Source organism: Scyliorhinus canicula, chromosome 1, assembly GCF_902713615.1.
Source record: "Scyliorhinus canicula chromosome 1, sScyCan1.1, whole genome shotgun sequence".
Classification (NCBI taxonomy): Eukaryota; Metazoa; Chordata; class Chondrichthyes; order Carcharhiniformes; family Scyliorhinidae; genus Scyliorhinus; species Scyliorhinus canicula.
Genome location: NC_052146.1, coordinates 162,863,882 through 162,883,613, shown reverse-complemented (window position 1 = coordinate 162,883,613; position 19,732 = coordinate 162,863,882). Strand labels below are relative to the sequence as shown.

Below are 19,732 nucleotides of genomic sequence, written 5' to 3'. Positions count from 1 at the left end.
GATCATTGCTCGGCACAACATCGAGGGCCGAAGGGCCTGTTCTGTGCTGTACTGTTCTATGTTCTACATAATAAGGCTTTGATAAATAAGATTGCTCAGATAGAGATGCAAGCTAATGGATTTCTGAGTTTATTACTTTTCCTCACTAATAGCGTACTGTTTCCTTTGCTAGTGCAATCTATCACTCCCAGTATTCTGTACACCTTGGTATTCAACTCTAATATTATCTTCTGCTTCTCACACCCCTGCGAAGTTAGCATAAACCATCCCCAATAGCACCAAAACATTGCCCCTCAAGAAAATTGGTCCGACCTATGTTCTGGTGCAACCCGTCCGGTCTATACCAGTTACATCTCTCCACAACATAAGTCTCGGTGTCGCAGGAATCGAAAGCCCTCCCTCCTCCACCATCCATCTGCTCTATCCTGTTCTGACTTGCATGTGGCACTGGGTGTAATCCGGAGATTATTACTTTTGAGGTCCTGTTTGCTAATCTCTTACCTTGCTCTCGAAATTATGACTGGAGGACTACATCCCTCTTTCTATCTATGTTGTTCAGACCAACATGGACCATGGCTGCCAGCTGTTCACCTTCCTCCTTCAGAGTGCTGTGCAATTGTTCAGTGACATCCTTGACCTTGGCAACAGGGAGGGACCACAACATCTTGGAGTCACGTCTGTGGCAACAGAAACACCTTTTGTTCTCCTAACTATCAGATCTCCTGTCATTAATACCAATAAAAATAAGAAAATTAGGATATGACTAATAACTATTCACTCGGGGCTTTTCACAGTAACTTCATTGAAGCCTAGTTGTGACAATAAGTGATTATTTATTTACTTATTTATTTTATCAGTATTTAGTCAACATGTAAGAAATCCAAGGAAACTAATATTGAATCGGAAATAAGGACTCATCCAAATTAACATTTAAAAAATAAGAGCAATGAAGTAATAATTGTATTGAAGAAAGGCAAACCACAAAGATCGGACGGCTTCCATCCCAGGGTTTAATGGAAGTAGATGAGAACATTGTCAGTGGCTGAACAATAATCTCCCAAAGTTTGTCAATTGGGGAACAAATCCTTTAGATTGGAGAATTGCACATGTAACTATTCAAAGACCATGGGCTGGATTCTCTGATTCTGAGGCTATGGCCTCACGCTGTCGTGGCTACAGATGCCTGGAGGTTGTGGCTGCTGTTTCCTTTTTTTTCAGTAGCCTAAAAGAAGTACAATTGTTAAAAATAATTTAGAGTACCCAATTCTTCTTTTTCCAATTAAGGGGCAATTTAGCGTGGTCAATTCACCTACTGTGCACATCTTTGGGTTGTGGGGGTGGAACCCACGCAGACACTGAGAGAATGTGCCAACACCGCATGGGACCAGGATCGAACCCAGGTCCTCAGCTCTGTGAGGCAGCAGTGCTCGCCACTGTGCCGCCTCTGGGCAATTTTTTCTAAGATACTTGGAACATATGTATCCAGAAGTCAATCCGGTTTGAAGCAAGAAGACGCTGTGGGACCTGGTGCATGATATTGATCCAAATGATGAAGATGTTGAAGAAATGATTTTGCAGATTGCTGATGTTTTTGATGCTGGTCTGGTGAGTGCTGCATGTAACTGGCACGATGTGGAGATGCCGGCATTGGACTGGGGTGGGCACAGTAAGAAATCTTACAACACCAGGTTAAAGTCCAACAAGGTTTGTTTCAAACACGAGCTTTCGGTGCACTGCTGCTCCTTCACCTGAGGAAGGAGCAGTGCTCCGAAAGCTAGTGTTTGAAACAAACCTGTTGGACTTTAACCTGGTGTTGTAAGTTCTTACTGTGCAACTGGCACGTCACTGTGGGTTAAGCACACTGGAAGTCAAGGATATTCAACTAAACCTTGAGCGCCAGTGGAATATATGGATGCCAGAATTTGGTTACGGTGACATTGGGCTGTGTAGGAGGGTCTGCACAGCTGCAGCTCCTGGTACTGATACGTAGAACAAGTCACATGTTGATGGACAGATCATTTTTACGACAAAGTTCTGGGCAGGATAACACATTCTGAGGCTTATCCTCCAATTCTGTTTCGGAACCTGTGAGAGGTGAAACCTTGAGTTTTTTGTGAAAATGAGCTGATATAGTTTTGTATTGGCACCAATATGGAACGGTGATGTTTCCTTGTTGTTTAATGGTTAGTTTGACGTGTGGAATTTTATATTGTTGATTTTCAAATCTTTGTTCCTGTTGACCATTTTTTCCAATAAAACATGACTCAAGTGGCTTTTAGTGGGTACAGGTGCCATGTCTCAGACGATGATTATTGCATCGCTTTCAATCAAACTTTGAAGTCTGAAGAGTTTTCTGATCTCTAGAAATGTCAGCACCATAGAGGCAGCAGCTAACAATCAAACACTCAGAGCCAGGCTTCAGCATTGGGGATATCCTCATGACCAAAGTATGAATGAAAAATGAAATTCAAATCGTTTATTGTCACAATAGGCTTCAAATGAGGTTACTGTGAAAAGCCCCTAGTTGCCACATTCCGGCGCCTGTCCGGGGAGGCTGGTACGAGAATTGAACCGTGCTGCTGGCCTGCCTTGATCTGCTTTAAAAGCCAGCGATTTAGCCCTGTGCTAAACCAGCCCCGAGTGAGTGGGCACCTGAGCAAGTGTCCCTAATGCTCCCTACAGGGGTTTGGTGTCTGGGATCTAGGGGCTCCTGCTGAGTTGGGGGTGAATGTGCAGAGCTAGGTTTTCCAGCGCAATTGGCTCAGTGGATGACACCCTGAGAGAAGGCGGACACGTAAAGGTGGGGAAGCTTGGGGGATTTGAGGGTCCCGGGGTGGAGGCCCTAACTGATTGATGGTCTCTCTCCTTCTCCAATACCTTACAGGGACCAAATGAATAGTGGTGTCAATGCCGCAGAGGATGCCCTCACAGTGCTGGTGGCAGCCCAGGCAGCCAGACATCGGAGATGGCAGCAGCGTTGATGCAGGGACACTCTGAAGACCTAGCCACCGATCAGGTAGAGGAGGAACCCAGAGGGGGACGCCAGCGAGGGTCCAAGGTGTACAGGCTCATTGATCTTTCAAGAAGATGACGGACAGCATGCGCTGCAGGAGACTCTGGGCTGGATTCTCCGCAGTGCCGCGCCACGTTTCTGTTTCACCGGCTGGATGCTCCGTTAAGCCGGCAGGTCAATGGGGTTTCCCATTGTGGGGCAGCCCCACGCCGTCGGGAAACCAGCGGGCTGCCGGCATAACAGAGGATCCCGCCGGCGGAGAATCCAGCCCCTTGTCTCAACAAAGTGACAGTGCAGCACCTGTGCCATGTCGAGGACTTGGCACCACATGGAGGAGGAGGACACCCAGTTCCAGTGGCCATGAAGATCACCGCAGCCCTGAACCTTTATGCCACGGTTCATTCCAGGGCTTGAATGAGGACTGGTGCAGCATTTCCCAAGCTACAACTGCATCCGTGAAAGTACGGCACCCTGTTTGCCTGGGCAGCAGACTGTATCGACTTTGAGCTCGATCAAGCCCACAATGATGCCCAGCTGTTTGATTCGCCGCCATCGCTGGGATGCCCCAGGTCCAGGGGGTAAATGGTTGCACGCATGTCGTCTTGCGCACACCGACGCATCAAGGAGTGCCCTTCATTAACAGGTAGTGGTTCCACTCCCTGAATGTTTAACTCGTGCGCCCACCACCTCCGGATCATCTACCTGTGTTTATGCTTCCCAGGGAGCGTGCATGACAGCTACAACCTGGGACACTCGAGATTCCCGGCACCTTCAAACAACTCCCCGGGGTTGGCTCATGGGGGATAAGGGGTATCTGCTGAGGTCCTGGCTGATGACACCAATGCGGAGCCCAGAAACTGAGGCAAATACCCTAAATAAAGAGGCCCATGTTGTCATTGAGCGGTACATTGGACTGTTCAAAATGTGGTACCGGTGCCTGGACTGCTATTGTGGAGCCGTGCAGTCCGCTCCCCAGAGGGTCTCACAGTTTGTGGTGGCCTGCTGTGCCTTCCAGAACCTGACACAGCAGCGGGGTGACATGCTGAAGGAGGGACATGTGGCCTCGTGTCTGAGGAAGAGGAGAAGAGGATGGTGGACGAACCCAGGGAGGACCCACATGAGGAACTGGAGGATGGAGGACATGTGGCATGGTCTGGCATGCCCGGAGGACCAAGGAGACCCTCATCATTGCCCACAACGCATAGGAGGAGGTTTTGGCCATCGGCTCCCTCTCTCCCCGCCAATTCCTCTCCTTCCCCCCACCTTCTCCTTCTTTCCCCCATTCCCTCTTTCCACCCCATTACCCTCCTTCGCCTCCACTCCCTTCCTTCGGTGCCAGGATGAGTGCAGCTCCAACAACATTCAAGAAGTCAACACCATCCAGGACAAAGTAGCCCGCTTGATTGCTCGCCCTTCCACAAACATTCAAACCCTCCACCACTGACGCACATTATCAGCTGTGTGTACCATCTACAAGATGCACTGCAGGAACTTACCAAAGTTCCTTAGTCAGTACCTTCCAAACACATGACTACTACCATCTTGAAGGACAAGAACAGCAGATACTGAACACTACCACCTGGAGATTGCCCCCCAAGTCACTCACTATTCTGACTTGGAAATATATCGCTGTTCCTTCACTGTCCCTGGGTCAAAATTTTGGAACTCCCTCCCTGACAGCACTGTGGGTGTACCTACAACTCGAGGACTGCAGCTGTTCAAGAAGACAACTTGCTACCACCTTCTGAAGGGCAACTAGGAATGGGCAATAACGGCTGGCCTAACCAGCAACGCCCACAGCTCGTAAATCAATTTTAAAAAGGCTTCACGTGTATCAGGTGTATTATGTTTTAATATGTTTGAAACAAACCTGTTGGACTTTAACCTGGTGTTGTAAGACTTCTTACTGTGCTCACCCCAGTCCAACGCCAGCATCTCCACATCATGGCTACCATCGACTCCGCAAACTGCCGGCTCAAAGTGGAGAGGATCGCCAGGAAGATCGCGCATATAGACACTGACATTAAGTTTCTACAAAGATGCAAAAAAGCAGACAAGATCCCGAAAGGGCTACAGATCATAAACCCACTCAAGTCGACCGACAACACAGACTACACTGAAAGACTCTGCCGCTGCACCTCTGTCACACTCCTCAAACACCTCGTACACCAGCTCTACAGCAGTCGATGCAACCTGGAAATCAAGATAGAGGCCATATTCTCAACTTGCGCTCAGGAATCAGCAGACTAGCTGCGTAACACCGCCAAACAGATGAGACAACGATACAATGCCACCTATATGCACACCAAGAACAGGAAGCTTGAGAAACTCGGCATCACCACCAGCAGCAACCAAGCCTCCCCCTGTACCACAGTCGAAAACAATACAGGGAAATCTATTGTCAACTTGTCGGACTACAACCTTCAACCAGATGAAATCGAAGTCCTTAGCAGAGGGCTCAATTTCTGCACCACCACCAAAATGGACCCCATCAGTCTCGCGGCAGACACGGAGGAATTCATCAGATGAATGAAGCTCCGGGAATTCTTCCACAGACCCCAAGAGGCCGACAGCGAACCCAAGGAGACGACTAATGAACTGGAACAGCAGACCGCAAGATCTGCAGTGCAGCAAACGAAAAGGAAAGAGTCGAATTGGACCCCTCCGGAAGGCCGCTGCCCTGGACTCGACATGTATGCTGAAGCCGTCAGGAGTCGCGTCAATGCCAGATTCATCAGTCGCATTCATAAGGCAGCCCCGAACGTCACCCAAGCACAATGCAACGCCATCCGCGCTCTCAAGACCAACCGCAACATCGTCATCAAACCAGCAGACAAAGGAGGGGCCACCGTCATACTGAATAGAACGGACTACTGCAAAGAAGTATACCGACAACTCAACAACCAGGAACACTGCAGACAGTTACCCGCAGATCCAACCAAGGAACACATCCGCCAACTCAACAGACTGATCAAGACCTTGGATCCAGACCTTCAGAGCACCCTACGTGTTCTCATCCCACGTAATCCCCGCATTGGAGATCTCTACTGCCTCTCGAAAATACACAAGGCCAACACACCAGGCTGTCCTATTGTTTCAGGCAATGGGACCCTGTGTGAGAACCTCTCTGGCCACATCGAGGGCACCTTGAAACCCATCGTACAAGGTACACCCAGCTTCTGTCACGACACGACGGACTTCCTACAGAAACCCAGCACCCATGGACCAGTTGAACCAGGAACATTCCTCGTCACAATGGATGTCTCGGCACTCTACACCAGCATCCTCCATGACGACGGCATTGCTGCAACAGCCTCAGTCCTCAACACGGACAACTGCCAATCTCCAGGCGCCATTCTGCCACTCATCCGCTTCATTCTAGATCACAATGTCTTCACCTTCGACAACAAATTCTTCATCCAGATGCACGGAACAGCCATGGGGACCAAATTCGCACCTCAATATGCCAACATCTTCATGCACAAATTTGAAAAAGACTTCCCCACCACACAGGACCTGCAACTGACGTTATACACCAGATACATCGATTACATTTTTTTCCTTTGGACCCACAGCGAAACGACTACACGATGAGATCAATACATTCCATCCCACCATCAGACTCACCATGGACTATTCTCCAAATTCTGTTGCATTCTTGGACACACTCATCTCCATCAAGGACGGTCACCTCAGCACTTCGCTTTACCGCAAGCCCACGGATAACCTCACGATGCTCCACTTCTCCAGCTTCCACCCTAAACACAATAAAGAAGCCATCCCCTATGGACAAGCCCTCCGTATACAGGATCTGCTCAGACGAGGAGGAGCGTAACAGACACCTAGAGATGCTGAAAGATGCTCTCGTACGAACGGGATATGGCGCTCGACTCATTGATCGACAGTTCCAACGCGCCACAGCAAAAACCGCACCGACCTCCTTAGAAGACACACACGGGACACCACTGACAGAGTACCCTTTGTCGTCCAGTACTTTCCTGGGGCGGAGAAACTTCTTCGCAGCCTTCAACACATCATCAATGAAGATGAACATCTTGCCAAGGTCATCCCCACACCCCCACGACTTGCCTTCAAACAACCGCGTAACCTCAAACAAACCATTGTTTGCAGCAAATTACCCTGCCTTCAGAACAGCGACCACGACACCACACAACCCTGCTATGGCAATCTCTGCAAGACATGCCAGATCACCAACATGGGTACCACCATTACACGTGGAAACACCACCCACCAGGTACGCGGCACATACTCGTGCGACTCGACCAATGTAGTCTACCTCATACGCTGCAGGAAAGGATGTCCCGAAGCGTGGTACATTGGCGAGACCATGCAGACACTGCGACAACGAATGAACGGGCATCGCGCGGCAATCACCAGGCAGGAATGTTCCCTTCCAGTCGGGGAACACTTCAGCAGTCAGGGGCATTCAGCCTCTGATCTCCGGGTAACCGTTCTCCAAGGCGGTCTTCAGGACACGCGACAATTGCTGAGCAAAAACTTATAGCTAAGTTCCGCACGCATGAGTGCGGCCTCAACCGGGATCTTGGATTCATGTCGCATTACATCCACCCCCCACCATCTGGCCTGGACTTGCAAAATCCTACCAACTGTTCTAGCTTGAGACAATTCACACCTCTTTAACCTGTGATTATCCCTCTCCCTGGATCTGTAATGATTTGATTACCTGCAAATTCTCGCATTCCAAACATTGTCCGGCATCTCTGACTTTGTCTATATAAATGTTTCTGGAACATACCTCTCCATTCACCTGAGGAAGGAGCTGCGCTCCGAAAGCTCGTGTTTGAATCAAACCTGTTGGACTTTAGCCTGGTGTTGTAAGACTTCTTACTGTGCTCACCCCAGTCCAACGCCGGCATCTCCACATCATTAATAATGACCGTTTGACATTTCCATCCACCTAGCTACAGATTATGATTCCCCCCATCTGCCCACCTCCCCCCGCCTCCATTTGTCCACGCAGTGATCATCAATGTTCTTGATCTTTCATGGTCTACTGCTGCATCTAGGTGTGACCCAGGATGCACATCAGAGATGGATGCAATCTGCTGTTTTCCACACCCCGCGGCTTTTGATACCCTTGGCAGATGTCCTCTGGAGGACCTGGAGCTGGAGAGCCCGGGCGAGTTACCGGTGTCACTGGTATCGCCGTGCCACCCTGTTCTGACCGCTGCCTTTCGATGCGCCAGTTTCAGGAAGAGGGCATTCGGAAGAACTGGAGACTGCCGTCGTCTCCATGGTCGGAGGTTTTGGATTGGCCTCTGGCACCTCCTCCTCCCTGATGGTGCCCTAGGACCCTGGAGGACTCCATGGGACGGAGGGGCAGCTGGACTGAGCTCCAGAGGCTTCTGTGTCATCTTGCTCCGGCGGTCCTGGCGCTTCCCCATTGTCTGCACCATGGTGTTGACATCATCAGCGATGTGCCTCAGTTACTGGGCCATGCTCTGAGTGCCCCGCCAATGTCCACCTGCATCTGGGACACATCCCCCATCGATTGGGAATTGATGTTCAGGTGCCCAGCCATTGTCTTCACAGACTGATCCACACCCTTGACACCACCACTGAAGATGCTGACCTTGTGTTGCAGGCTTTCCACTGCTGTTGCTACCCTAGCAGTGTTGGCCTCGGTTCCACGCATTGTTGGCACCATTATCTCCTGCACCCAAAGCTTTTGGGACACCTCCAGTCGGCTATGCGCTCACCGGAATGTCGCTGACATCCCCTCCTGAATCTCATTGACGTGTCCAATCATCTGCATCAGCTCCAGGATAACCTTGTCCAGAGGCTCGGCATCTGATTGGGACTCAGCTGAGTCCTGGGATACAGCAGACCTCCCGCCTGCTGCCTCCCTTGGATGTTCCTGCCTCCACCTGATGTGTATCAGCAACTGTGTAGCGTTCACCAGATTGTGCCCCAGAAGCGGTCCACCGAGATCGGTGTCTCTGTGGAAGGTGGGGGTGATAGCTGTGATGCCTCAATAGTGGTCTCCTCAGAGTTCTCGCCTAAGGTGTTCTCTTGGCTGGCAGGGTGGGTGGGGGTGATCCTACCCCATCAGATGGTGATCCTGCGGGAGAATGGACATGTGGGGCGGGATTCTCCGATCCCCCCGCCGGGTCGGAGAATCGCAGGGGGGGGGCGGCATAAATCCCGCCCCCACCGACTGCCGAACTCTCCGGCAGCGGGGAATTGGCGGGGGCGGGAATCGCGCCGGTCGGCGGCCACTGGCAGCGTCCCGCCCCCCGGCGATTCTCCAGCCAGCGATGGCTCAAGTGGCCGTCCGTTTTCGGCCAGTCCCGCCGGCGTATATTACACCAGGTATTTGCCGGCGGGACCTGGCTGCGAGGGTGGCCTCGGGGGGGCGAGGGGGTATCTGGCCCCGGGTGGTGCCCCACGGTGTCCTGGCCCGCGATCGGGGCCCACCGATCCGTAGGCGGGCCTGTGCCGTCGGGGAACTCTATTCGGCCGCTGTGGTCCTCCACGATGGCCGACGTGGAGATGAACGCCCCCTGCGCATGCACTTTTGGGGCGGCCCGTGCCGGAGCGGTTCACGCCACTCCTTCGTGCCTGAGTTGCCCGTGCTGCCGATTCCCGCAGAATCCTGCCCATGGTCAGTGAGAGGAAAGGATCATTTTGCCTGACATGGACAACTCACTTGAGACAGGTCACCTGGGGCAGTGAATCCTCACATCTGCAGCAAAGGCCAACTTCACTGTCAGTGACTGCTCTCCTCTCCTCGGAAAACCCTGTGATCTACAGGGCCTGTTCCTCATTGGGGTGAGGAGACGGATCTCAGGTAACCCGCACCCCTTCTTGGCCCTTTCCCGCTATCTTCTCCTGCGGGCGAACAAAGAGAGGGCACTGTGAGCCACGTGTGTTGTTTCGGGGGGTGGGTCTATAGGAAGTGGCACTGCAACTGGAAATGAAGGGATTGTGCTGGTGGGTTCCGGGGTTCTGAGGAAAAAGCACGAAGATCGGAGGTGGGGAGGGTGCGAGGTGTCAACTGGTGATGTGTTGGTTTTGGGGGGGGGGGGGGGGGTGGGGGGGGGGGGGGCGTTGGGAATTTGAGGGTGGCAGGTGGAATTGATGCCAGAAGAGAGGTGGCAGCTTGGTGGAGGTCGTTGGTCTTCTTCCTACATTGGATGGTGGTCCTCCTGGTCATGCCGCCCAGGCAGCATTGATGACCCTACTGCTGAGCCTCCGAACCCTCATGAGAACAGGATGCTCCACCTCTCATCCACAGCATCCAGAAGCCTAGCCTGGTCGGCATTGCCAAAGTGGGGAGCAGGTCTGCATGCTGCCATGCTTGTGTGTGACTGGGAGTGAGTGAAGAGGGAGCGTTTAGAAGCAGCTCCTCGTGTTTGCGGCGAGATGCTGAGGCACGGATCCGGCGAATCAGACAGCGAGGGAGCCAGTAAAGGCGAGAAGCTCGTGGGGGAGGGTCATTTTTGGCACTAAGGGCCGTTAAATATGAGTGGCGATCTCGCCAATGCGACTGATGAGAAAACTCTCCCAAATGCACCCAGAAAAGTTTCCGTTAAATAGCGTCCGTTGAGTTGAATGATCAGCCATGATCATAATGAATGGCAGAGCAGGCTTGAAAGACCAAATTGCCTTCTCCTACTCCTATTTTCTATGTTTCTATGTCATCAGTCCTCTGAAGATAACCTTGCTCCCCCATCCCAGGCATCAGTCAAGTGAACTGCCTCTGAACTGTTTCCAATGCATCTATATTTTTTCTTAAATAAGGAGACCAAAACAAGACGGGCGGCACGGTAGCATGGTGGTTAGCATAAATGCTTCACAGCTCCAGGGTCCCAGGTTCGATTCCGGGCTGGGTCACTGTCTGTGCGGAGTCTGCACGTCCTCCCCGTGCGTGCGTGGGTTTCCTCCGGGTGCTCCGGTTTCCTCCCACAGTCCAAAGATGTGCGGGTTAGGTGGATTGGCCATGCTAAATTGCCCGTAGTGTCCTAATAAAAGTAAGGTTAAGGGGGGGGGTTGTTGGGTTACGGGTATAGGGTGGATACGTGGGTTTGAGTAGGGTGATCATTGCTCGGCACAACATCGAGGGCCGAAGGGCCTGTTCTGTGCTGTACTGTTCTATGTTCTAAGACACAATGGGCGGGATTCTCGACCCCCCCGCTGGGTCGGAAAATCCCCAGGGGGCGGCGTGAATCCCGCCCCACTACTCCGATGCCGGCTGCCATATTCTCCGGCTTCGGTTTTCAGGTGGGGCGAGGTTGGCAGCGCCCCTATCCCCGGCAATTCTATGGACCCCGATGGGCCGAGCGGCCATCCTTTCCTGTCCAGTCCCGCCGGTGTGAAATGGACATGGTCCATCATGGCGGAACCTGGCTTGAAGGCAGGCTCAGGGGGGATCCGACCCCGGAGGGGGCACAAACGGTGGCCTGGCCCACCGATCTGTGGGCGGGCCTGTGCCATGGAGGCACTCTTACCTTCTGCGCCGGCCTCTGTAGGGCTCTGCCATGGCCGGCGTGGAGAAACCCCCCCCCTCCGGATGTGGAGATGCTAGCATTGGACTGTAACATGTACTAGGATGTGGAGATGCTAGCGTTGGACTGTACATGTACCAGGATGTGGAGATGCTAGCGTTGGACTGTACATGTACCAGGATGTGAAGATGCTGGTATTGGACTGTACATGTACCAGGATGTGGAGATGCTAGCATTGGACTGTACATGTACCAGGATGTGGAGATGCTAGCGTTGGACTGTACATGTACCAGGATGTGGAGATGCTAGCGTTGGACTGTACATGTACCAGGATGTGGAGATGCTAGCGTTGGACTGTACATGTACCAGGATGTGAAGATACTAGCATTGGACTGTACATGTACCAGGATGTGGAGATGCTAGCGTTGGACTGTACATGTACCAGGATGTGGAGATGCTAACGTTGGACTGTACATGTACCAGGATGTGGAGATGCTAGCATTGGACTGTACATGTACCAGGATGTGAAGATGCTAGCGTTGGACTGTACATGTACCAGGATGTGAAGATGCTGGTATTGGACTGTACATGTACCAGGATGTGGAGATGCTAGCGTTGGACTGTACATGTACCAGGATGTGAAGATACTAGCATTGGACTGTACATGTACCAGGATGTGGAGATGCTAGCATTGGACTGTACATGTACCAGGATGTGAAGATGCTGGTATTGGACTGTACATGTACCAGGATGTGAAGATGCTAGCGTTGGACTGTACATGTACCAGGATGTGGAGATGCTAGCGTTGGACTGTACATGTACCAGGATGTGAAGATGCTAGCGTTGGACTGTACATGTACCAGGATGTGGAGATGCTAGCGTTGGACTGTACATGTACCAGGATGTGGAGATGCTAGCATTGGACTGTGCATGTACCAGGATGTGGAGATGCTAGCATTGGACTGTACATGTACCAGGATGTGGAGATGCTAGCATTGGACTGTACATGTACCAGGATGTGGAGATGCTAGCGTTGGACTGTACATGTACCAGGATGTGAAGATGCTGGTATTGGACTGTACATGTACCAGGATGTGGAGATGCTAGCGTTGGACTGTACATGTACCAGGATGTGGAGATGCTAGCGTTGGACTGTACATGTACCAGGATGTGGAGATGCTAGCGTTGGACTGTACATGTACCAGGATGTGAAGATGCTAGCGTTGGACTGTACATGTACCAGGATGTGAAGATGCTAGCATTGGACTGTGCATGTACCAGGATGTGGAGATGCTAGCATTGGACTGTACATGTACCAGGATGTGGAGATGCTAGCATTGGACTGTACATGTACCAGGATGTGGAGATGCTAGCGTTGGACTGTACATGTACCAGGATGTGAAGATGCTGGTATTGGACTGTACATGTACCAGGATGTGGAGATGCTAGCGTTGGACTGTACATGTACCAGGATGTGAAGATACTAGCATTGGACTGTACATGTACCAGGATGTGGAGATGCTAGCGTTGGACTGTACATGTACCAGGATGTGGAGATGCTAGCATTGGACTGTACATGTACCAGGATGTGGAGATGCTAGCATTGGACTGTACATGTACCAGGATGTGGAGATGCTAGCGTTGGACTGTACATGTACCAGGATGTGAAGATGCTGGTATTGGACTGTACATGTACCAGGATGTGGAGATGCTAGCGTTGGACTGTACATGTACCAGGATGTGGAGATGCTAGCGTTGGACTGTACATGTACCAGGATGTGAAGATACTAGCATTGGACTGTACATGTACCAGGATGTGGAGATGCTAGCGTTGGACTGTACATGTACCAGGATGTAGAGATGTTAGCATTGGACTGTACATGTACCAGGATGTGGAGATGCTAGCGTTGGACTGTACATGTACCAGGATGTAGAGATGTTGGCATTGGACTGTACATGTACCAGGATGTGGAGATGCTAGCGTTGGACTGTACATGTACCAGGACACCCAGATCCCTCTGTCTCAGAATTCTGCAATCTCTCTCCATTTAGATAATTTGCTGCTTTTCTACTTTTTTTACTAAGGTAGACAAGTTCACATTTTCCCACATTCTCCTCCATTTGCCAGTTGTTTGGCCACACCGTCCTCTTACAATTATTTTTCTCTTTATCTTTGTGTCATCAGTAAATTTAGCAACTATACATTCAGTCCCTTCATCCAAATCATTGATGTAAATTGTAAACAAGTTGAGGCCCCAGCATATTCCGCATTGCACTGTACTCGTTACATCTTGCCAACCGCAAATTTACCCATTTATCCCAGTTTCCTGTTCGCTAACCAATCCTCTATCTATGTTACTTTGTTACCCCTACTGCATGAGCCCTTACTTTGTCTAGTGACCTTTGATTTGGCATCTTGTCAAATGCCCTCTATGAATCCAAGTACAGTGCATCCACTAGTTCCCCTTTATCCATGTTGCTAGTCTCTTTCTCAAAGATCTCTTTCTAAAATACAAGGCAAACCGGATTACCTTTCACTAAACGATACCGACCCTGATCGTCGTAAGGTTTTCTAAGTTCAACATTATAAGCTGAACACTTTCCCTATGATGGATGTTCAGCTGAAGTTTCCTACTTTCTATCTCCCTCCTTTATTGAATAGAGGAGTGATGTTCTCGATTTTGTAATCTGATGGGACCAATCCTGAATCTAGGGATTTGTACACACCATATACAGAAGCCTAAAGTTATGAAGAGATTTTGATAATTTACGTGAATGGCAAAACAGTAGAAAATGAGTTTCCATGGACTCAAATGTTGGGTCATCCAGTTTGGATTCAGAAAGGATGAAACAGGGTATTTTTAAATGAGGAAATATTAGAAACACAAAGTCCAAACAGACAAATTGCATTCACTGCAATTTGGCAGGTTCAGGGGTGACAAGATACACAGATATGTAGATAGAGAGAAACGAAGTGTAAAATCCAGGAATTAATGGCACAGGCTAAAATATTAAAGCCAGACCTTTCAGTGGTGAAATAATAAAATATTTCTGCACACAAAAGGTGGCAGAGGTTTGGAACTCTCTTTCACATAAGGACGTTGAGGTTAGTTTAAAAACTGAGATTGTTATCCCAAAGCTATTGAGAGAAATAGGGAAAAGGTGGCTATATGGAGTTTGGTTGCAGGTTTGTGTTGGTAGCAAACTCTCATTGAATGGCAAAACCGGGTAGAGGGGTGGGGTGGTGGCACAGTGGCTAGCGCTGTTGCCTCACAACGCCAGGACCCTGGTTTGATTCCAACCTTGGGTGACTGTGTGGACTTTGCACATTCTCCCAGTGTCTGCGTGGGTTTCCTCCGGGTGCTTCGGTTTCCTCCCACAGTCCAAAGATGTGCAGGTTAGGTGGATTGACCATGATCAATTGGTGTCCAAGGTTTAGATGGGATTACGGGGGTAGGGCGCGGGAGTGGGCTTAGGCAAGGTGCTCTTTCAGAGGGTTGGTGCAGACTCAATGGACCAAATGGCCTCTTCCTGCACTGTACGGATTCTATGATTCATTGATTCTAAACGACCTAACCCCTGCTCCAACCTTCCAATGCTCTATTGCCGTATGTGTTGCAAAGAAATCTGTAGTATCAAAGAGCCGCCAGCAGATGGGGGTGCTGTGCATTGTTAACTTGTCCTATTTACCATGGGGTTTCAAATGTTCACAGTGAGACATTCACCAGGCCCTGCAGGTCCCAACTCTCTCCTTGGGCATATTCATGCAGGTTTTATTCAATGACCCCTGGATTCTGACTTCCCAGTCCAATCAAACAGCTCGGGCGCGATTCTCCGCAACGGCCGTGCCGGAGTGAAACCCGGAGTGTTTCACTCCGGCGTCAAAGGCCACTCCTCGCCCCCTATTCTCCCCCCCCCCCCCCCCCCCCCCCCCCGGGGGCTAGGAGCGGCGTTGCCCGAATCTCGGGCGCCGGGCCTTGACGCTTGTGTCAAAGTGGCGCGCCGAGAATGACGCCGTCGGAGGCGCCAAAGTGACGTCAGCCGCGCATGCGCAGGTTGGCCGGCTCCAACCCACGCATGCGCGGTTGCAGTCTTCTCCTCCGCTGCCCCGCAAGACGTGGCGGCTTGATCTTGCAGGGCGGCGGAGGGGAAAGAGTGCGTCTCTTAGAGATGCCGGCCCGACAATCGGTGGGCACCGATCGCGGGCCAGTCACCTCACGAGCACGGCCGTGGTGCTCGATCCTCTCTCCGCCCCCCACAGGCCCCACACTTACCTGTCGCGCGATGTTCACGCTGGCAGCGACCAGGTGTGGTTGCCGCCGACGTGAACTGGTCGGGGTCGTTAGGCCGCTTGGCCCATCCGGGCCGGTGAATCGTTGGTCGCCGGGGAAAAGGTGGGGGGGGGAATCGCGGGGGGTGGCGTCATTCGCCTGGCCCTCCCGCGATTCTCCCACCCGGCGTGGGGAGTGGAGAATCGCGCCCCTCATTTCTCAATTTCCGTATGTTTGCATCCAATGATGATAAAATAGTAATAATACTGTTCAATGAAAATGAAATGAAACACAACTTTCTTTGCACTGCCTCAATGATCTTTCTCCTGCTTCTGTGCTAACAGCACAGTCCTGGAGATTAATGTTCACTTCCTGAAGGCTCCAGGCAATCTGGTACGGTTGGCACCCTCTGTGTAACCAAAATGACATAAATCACTTTTGATGAAATCATTCTAGTCTTTCTATACCTGTCCTGGGAGTGTTTGATGGGGACAGTGGAGAGGGAGCTTTACTCTGTATCTAACCCTGTGCTATACTTGTCCTGGGAGTGTTTGATGGGGACAGTGGAGAGGGAGCTTTACTCTGTATCTAACCCTGTACTGTACCTGTCCTGGGAGTGTTTGAAGGGGACAGTGTAGAGGGAGCTTTACTCTGTATCTAACCCTGTGCTGTACCTGTCCTGGGAGTGTTTGATGGGGACAGTGTAGAGGGAGCTTTACTCTGTATCTAACCCCGTGCTGTACCTGTCCTGGGAGTGTTTGATGGGGAGAAAAACCTCAAAGTCTGTTCTCGACTGTGTGGTGTTGGCTGAACTTTGTTTAATTTGGAAAAACTGTGTGCACACAGGAGAGATAGATTCAGTGACCATCCTGTAGCTCGCAGAAGTCAGCTCTGCCTGTCCTCAGAATTACATGCGTATACATTTAAAGTTCTTCGGAGTCACAAGCAGGTATTGTCATCACTGAATCATTCGGAACAATACAAAGTGATCAGCTTGCATATTTTCTGGTCCCCGCAATGGGAAAATGATTAAAGAATACAATGTTTCCTTACAATCTCATGGGTTTGTGCTTAACATATTTAACTTCTGGAAGTGGTGTGAATGTGTTGGACAATGGATCCCTTAGACTTACTGGGGCCTCCTGTGTTTCCCTTTTCATATTCAAGTGCCCTGCGAGATGATTAAATCATTTCCAATGTGGGTGACTTTAACCCCTTGCTTGCTGGTTTTCCCTTGGTATATGTTTAACCTCTTGCCTGCTGGTTTGCCCTTGACCTGTGCTTTTACAACACTTTGAGACATCTTTATTACACCAACCCTGACACAGGGTGGAGGTGTTGAACTTGGATAGGGTGCTCTTTCCAAGAGCCGGTGCAGACTCGATGGGCTGAATGGCCTCCTTCTGCACTGTAAATTCTATGATCTATGAACATAGCATTTCTTCGCAAACAGGAATGTTTGATGTGGACGGTGTAGAGGGAGCTTTACTAACCCCGTGCTGTTCCTGTCCTGGGAATGTTTAATAGGGATGGTGCAGAATGATCTTTACTCCATACAACATGTTCAGTGCCAAAAAAGGTTTGATCATGTCTTTGTGATTGTATTTTCAATATATATGTTTTGAAATTGACGAACAGCCAATGTGTGTGTGGGTAACGGGCTTGGATCAGCAGGCACCCACACCATCTACAACCTCGAACCTCCCACTCCCTACGCCGCCATCTATGTCATGAGCACTGGGGCTTTTGCTGAGCAATAACTTCCCTTCCGCCTTGAGAACAGCTCAGCAGTCGGACCCTGGCCTCCACAGAGACTCTACTTAATGCTTGTGTTTTTCTCCAGGGTGAGGCCGGGATCCACGGGACCCCAGGTTCTAGTGGACAGAAGGGCAGCAAAGTAAGTGTTTACCACCCATTACACTTTGTACAGATTTCCCAATCTTCCTTCCAAGTCATACGTTTACTCAAAGTTAATTTCAATTTGCTGTTCTTAGTGATGATACTGTTCTTAGTAATGAGACTGTTCTTAGTGATGATACTGTTCTTAGTAATGAGACTGTTCTTAGTGATGATACTGTTCTTAGTGATGATACTGTGCAGGTTAGGTGGTTTGGACATGATACAATTGCCCGTTAGTGCAAAGGGTTGTGCAGGTTAGGTGGGGTTATGGAGATATGGCAGGGGAGTGGGTCTAGATAGGTGTCACAGAGACACAGCCCAGTGTCGCAAAGATGCAGCCCAGTGTCACAGAGACCCAGCCCAGTGTCGCAGAGACCCAGCCCAGTGTCACAGAGACCCAGCCCAGTGTCGCAGAGACCCAGCCCAGTGCCGCAAAGACGCAGCCCAGTGTCACAGAGACCCAGCCCAGTGTCACAGAGACCCAGCCCAGTGTGACAGAGACCCAGCCCAGTGTCACAGAGACCCAGCCCAGTGGGACAGAGACCCAGCCCAGTGCCGCAGAGACCCAGCCCAGTGCCGCAGAGACCCAGCCCAGTGTGACAGAGACCCAGCCCAGTGTCACAGAGACCCAGCCCCGTGCGACAGAGACCCAGCCCAGTGCCGCACAGACCCAGCCCAGTGTCGCGGAGACCCAGCCCAGTGTCACAGAGACCCAGCCCAGTGCGACAGAGACCCAGCCCAGTGCCGCAGAGACCCAGCCCAGTGTCGCAGAGACCCAGCCCAGTGTGACAGAGACCCAGCCCAGTGCCGCAGAGACCCAGCCCAGTGCGACAGAGACCCAGCCCAGTGCGACAGAGACCCAGCCCAGTGCCGCAGAGACCCAGCCCAGTGTCACAGAGACCCAGCCCAGTGCCGCAGAGACCCAGCCCAGTGCCGCAGAGACCCAGCCCAGTGCCGCAGAGACCCAGCCCAGTGCCGCAGAGACCCAGCCCAGTGTCGCAGAGACCCAGCCCAGTGTCGCAGAGACCCAGCCCAGTGTCGCAGAGACCCAGCCCAGTGTCGCAGAGACCCAGCCCAGTGCGACAGAGACCCAGCCCAGTGTCGCAGAGACCCAGCCCAGTGTCACAGAGACCCAGCCCAGTGTCGCAGAGACCCAGCCCAGTGTCGCAGAGACCCAGCCCAGTGCGACAGAGACCCAGCCCAGTGTCGCAGAGACCCAGCCCAGTGTCACAGAGACCCAGCCCAGTGCCGCAGAGACCCAGCCCAGTGCGACAGAGACCCAGCCCAGTGCGGCAGGGGGCTGGTTTAGCTCACAAGGCTAAATCGCTGGCTTTTAAAGCAGATCAAGCAGGTCAGCAGCACGGTTCGATTCCCGTACCAGCCTCCCCGGACAGGCGCCGGAATGTGGCGACTAGGGGCTTTTCACAGTAACTTCATTGAAGCCTACTCGTGACAATAAGCGATTTTCATTTTCATTTTTCAGAGACCCAGCCCAGTGCGGCAGAGACCCAGCCCAGTGTCGCAGAGACCCAGCCCAGTGTCGCAGAGACCCAGCCCAGTGCCGCAGAGACCCAGCCCAGTGCCGCAGAGACCCAGCCCAGTGTCACAGAGACCCAGCCCAGTGTCGCAGAGACACAGCCCAGTGTCGCAGAGACCCAGCCCAGTGCCGCAGAGACCCAGCCCCGTGTCACAGAGACCCAGCCCAGTGTCGCAGAGACCCAGCCCAGTGTCGCAGAGACCCAGCCCAGTGCCGCAGAGACCCAGCCCAGTGCCGCAGAGACCCAGCCCAGTGCCGCAGAGACCCAGCCCCGTGTCGCAGAGACCCAGCCCAGTGCGGCAGAGACCCAGCCCAGTGTCGCAGAGACCCAGCCCAGTGTCGCAGAGACCCAGCCCAGTGTCGCAGAGACCCAGCCCAGTGTCGCAGAGACCCAGCCCAGTGTCACAGAGACCCAGCCCAGTGTCGCAGAGACCCAGCCCAGTGCGACAGAGACCCAGCCCAGTGCGACAGAGACCCAGCCCAGTGTCGCAGAGACCCAGCCCAGTGCGACAGAGACCCAGCC

At 51.8% G+C, this 19,732-nt stretch overlaps 1 protein-coding gene across 5 annotated transcripts in view; it reads left to right on the top strand.

The window, feature by feature from the left end:
• col16a1 (collagen, type XVI, alpha 1) overlaps positions 1-19,732 on the top strand; it is a 476,156-nt gene that overhangs the window by 294,386 nt on the left and 162,038 nt on the right. For all 5 annotated transcript variants that reach the window (XM_038801937.1, XM_038801918.1, XM_038801946.1 and 2 more), the window contains one exon: positions 17,617-17,670. In XM_038801937.1, coding sequence (XP_038657865.1) covers positions 17,617-17,670 — 54 coding nt within the window. The remainder of the gene's footprint in view (positions 1-17,616; positions 17,671-19,732) is intronic.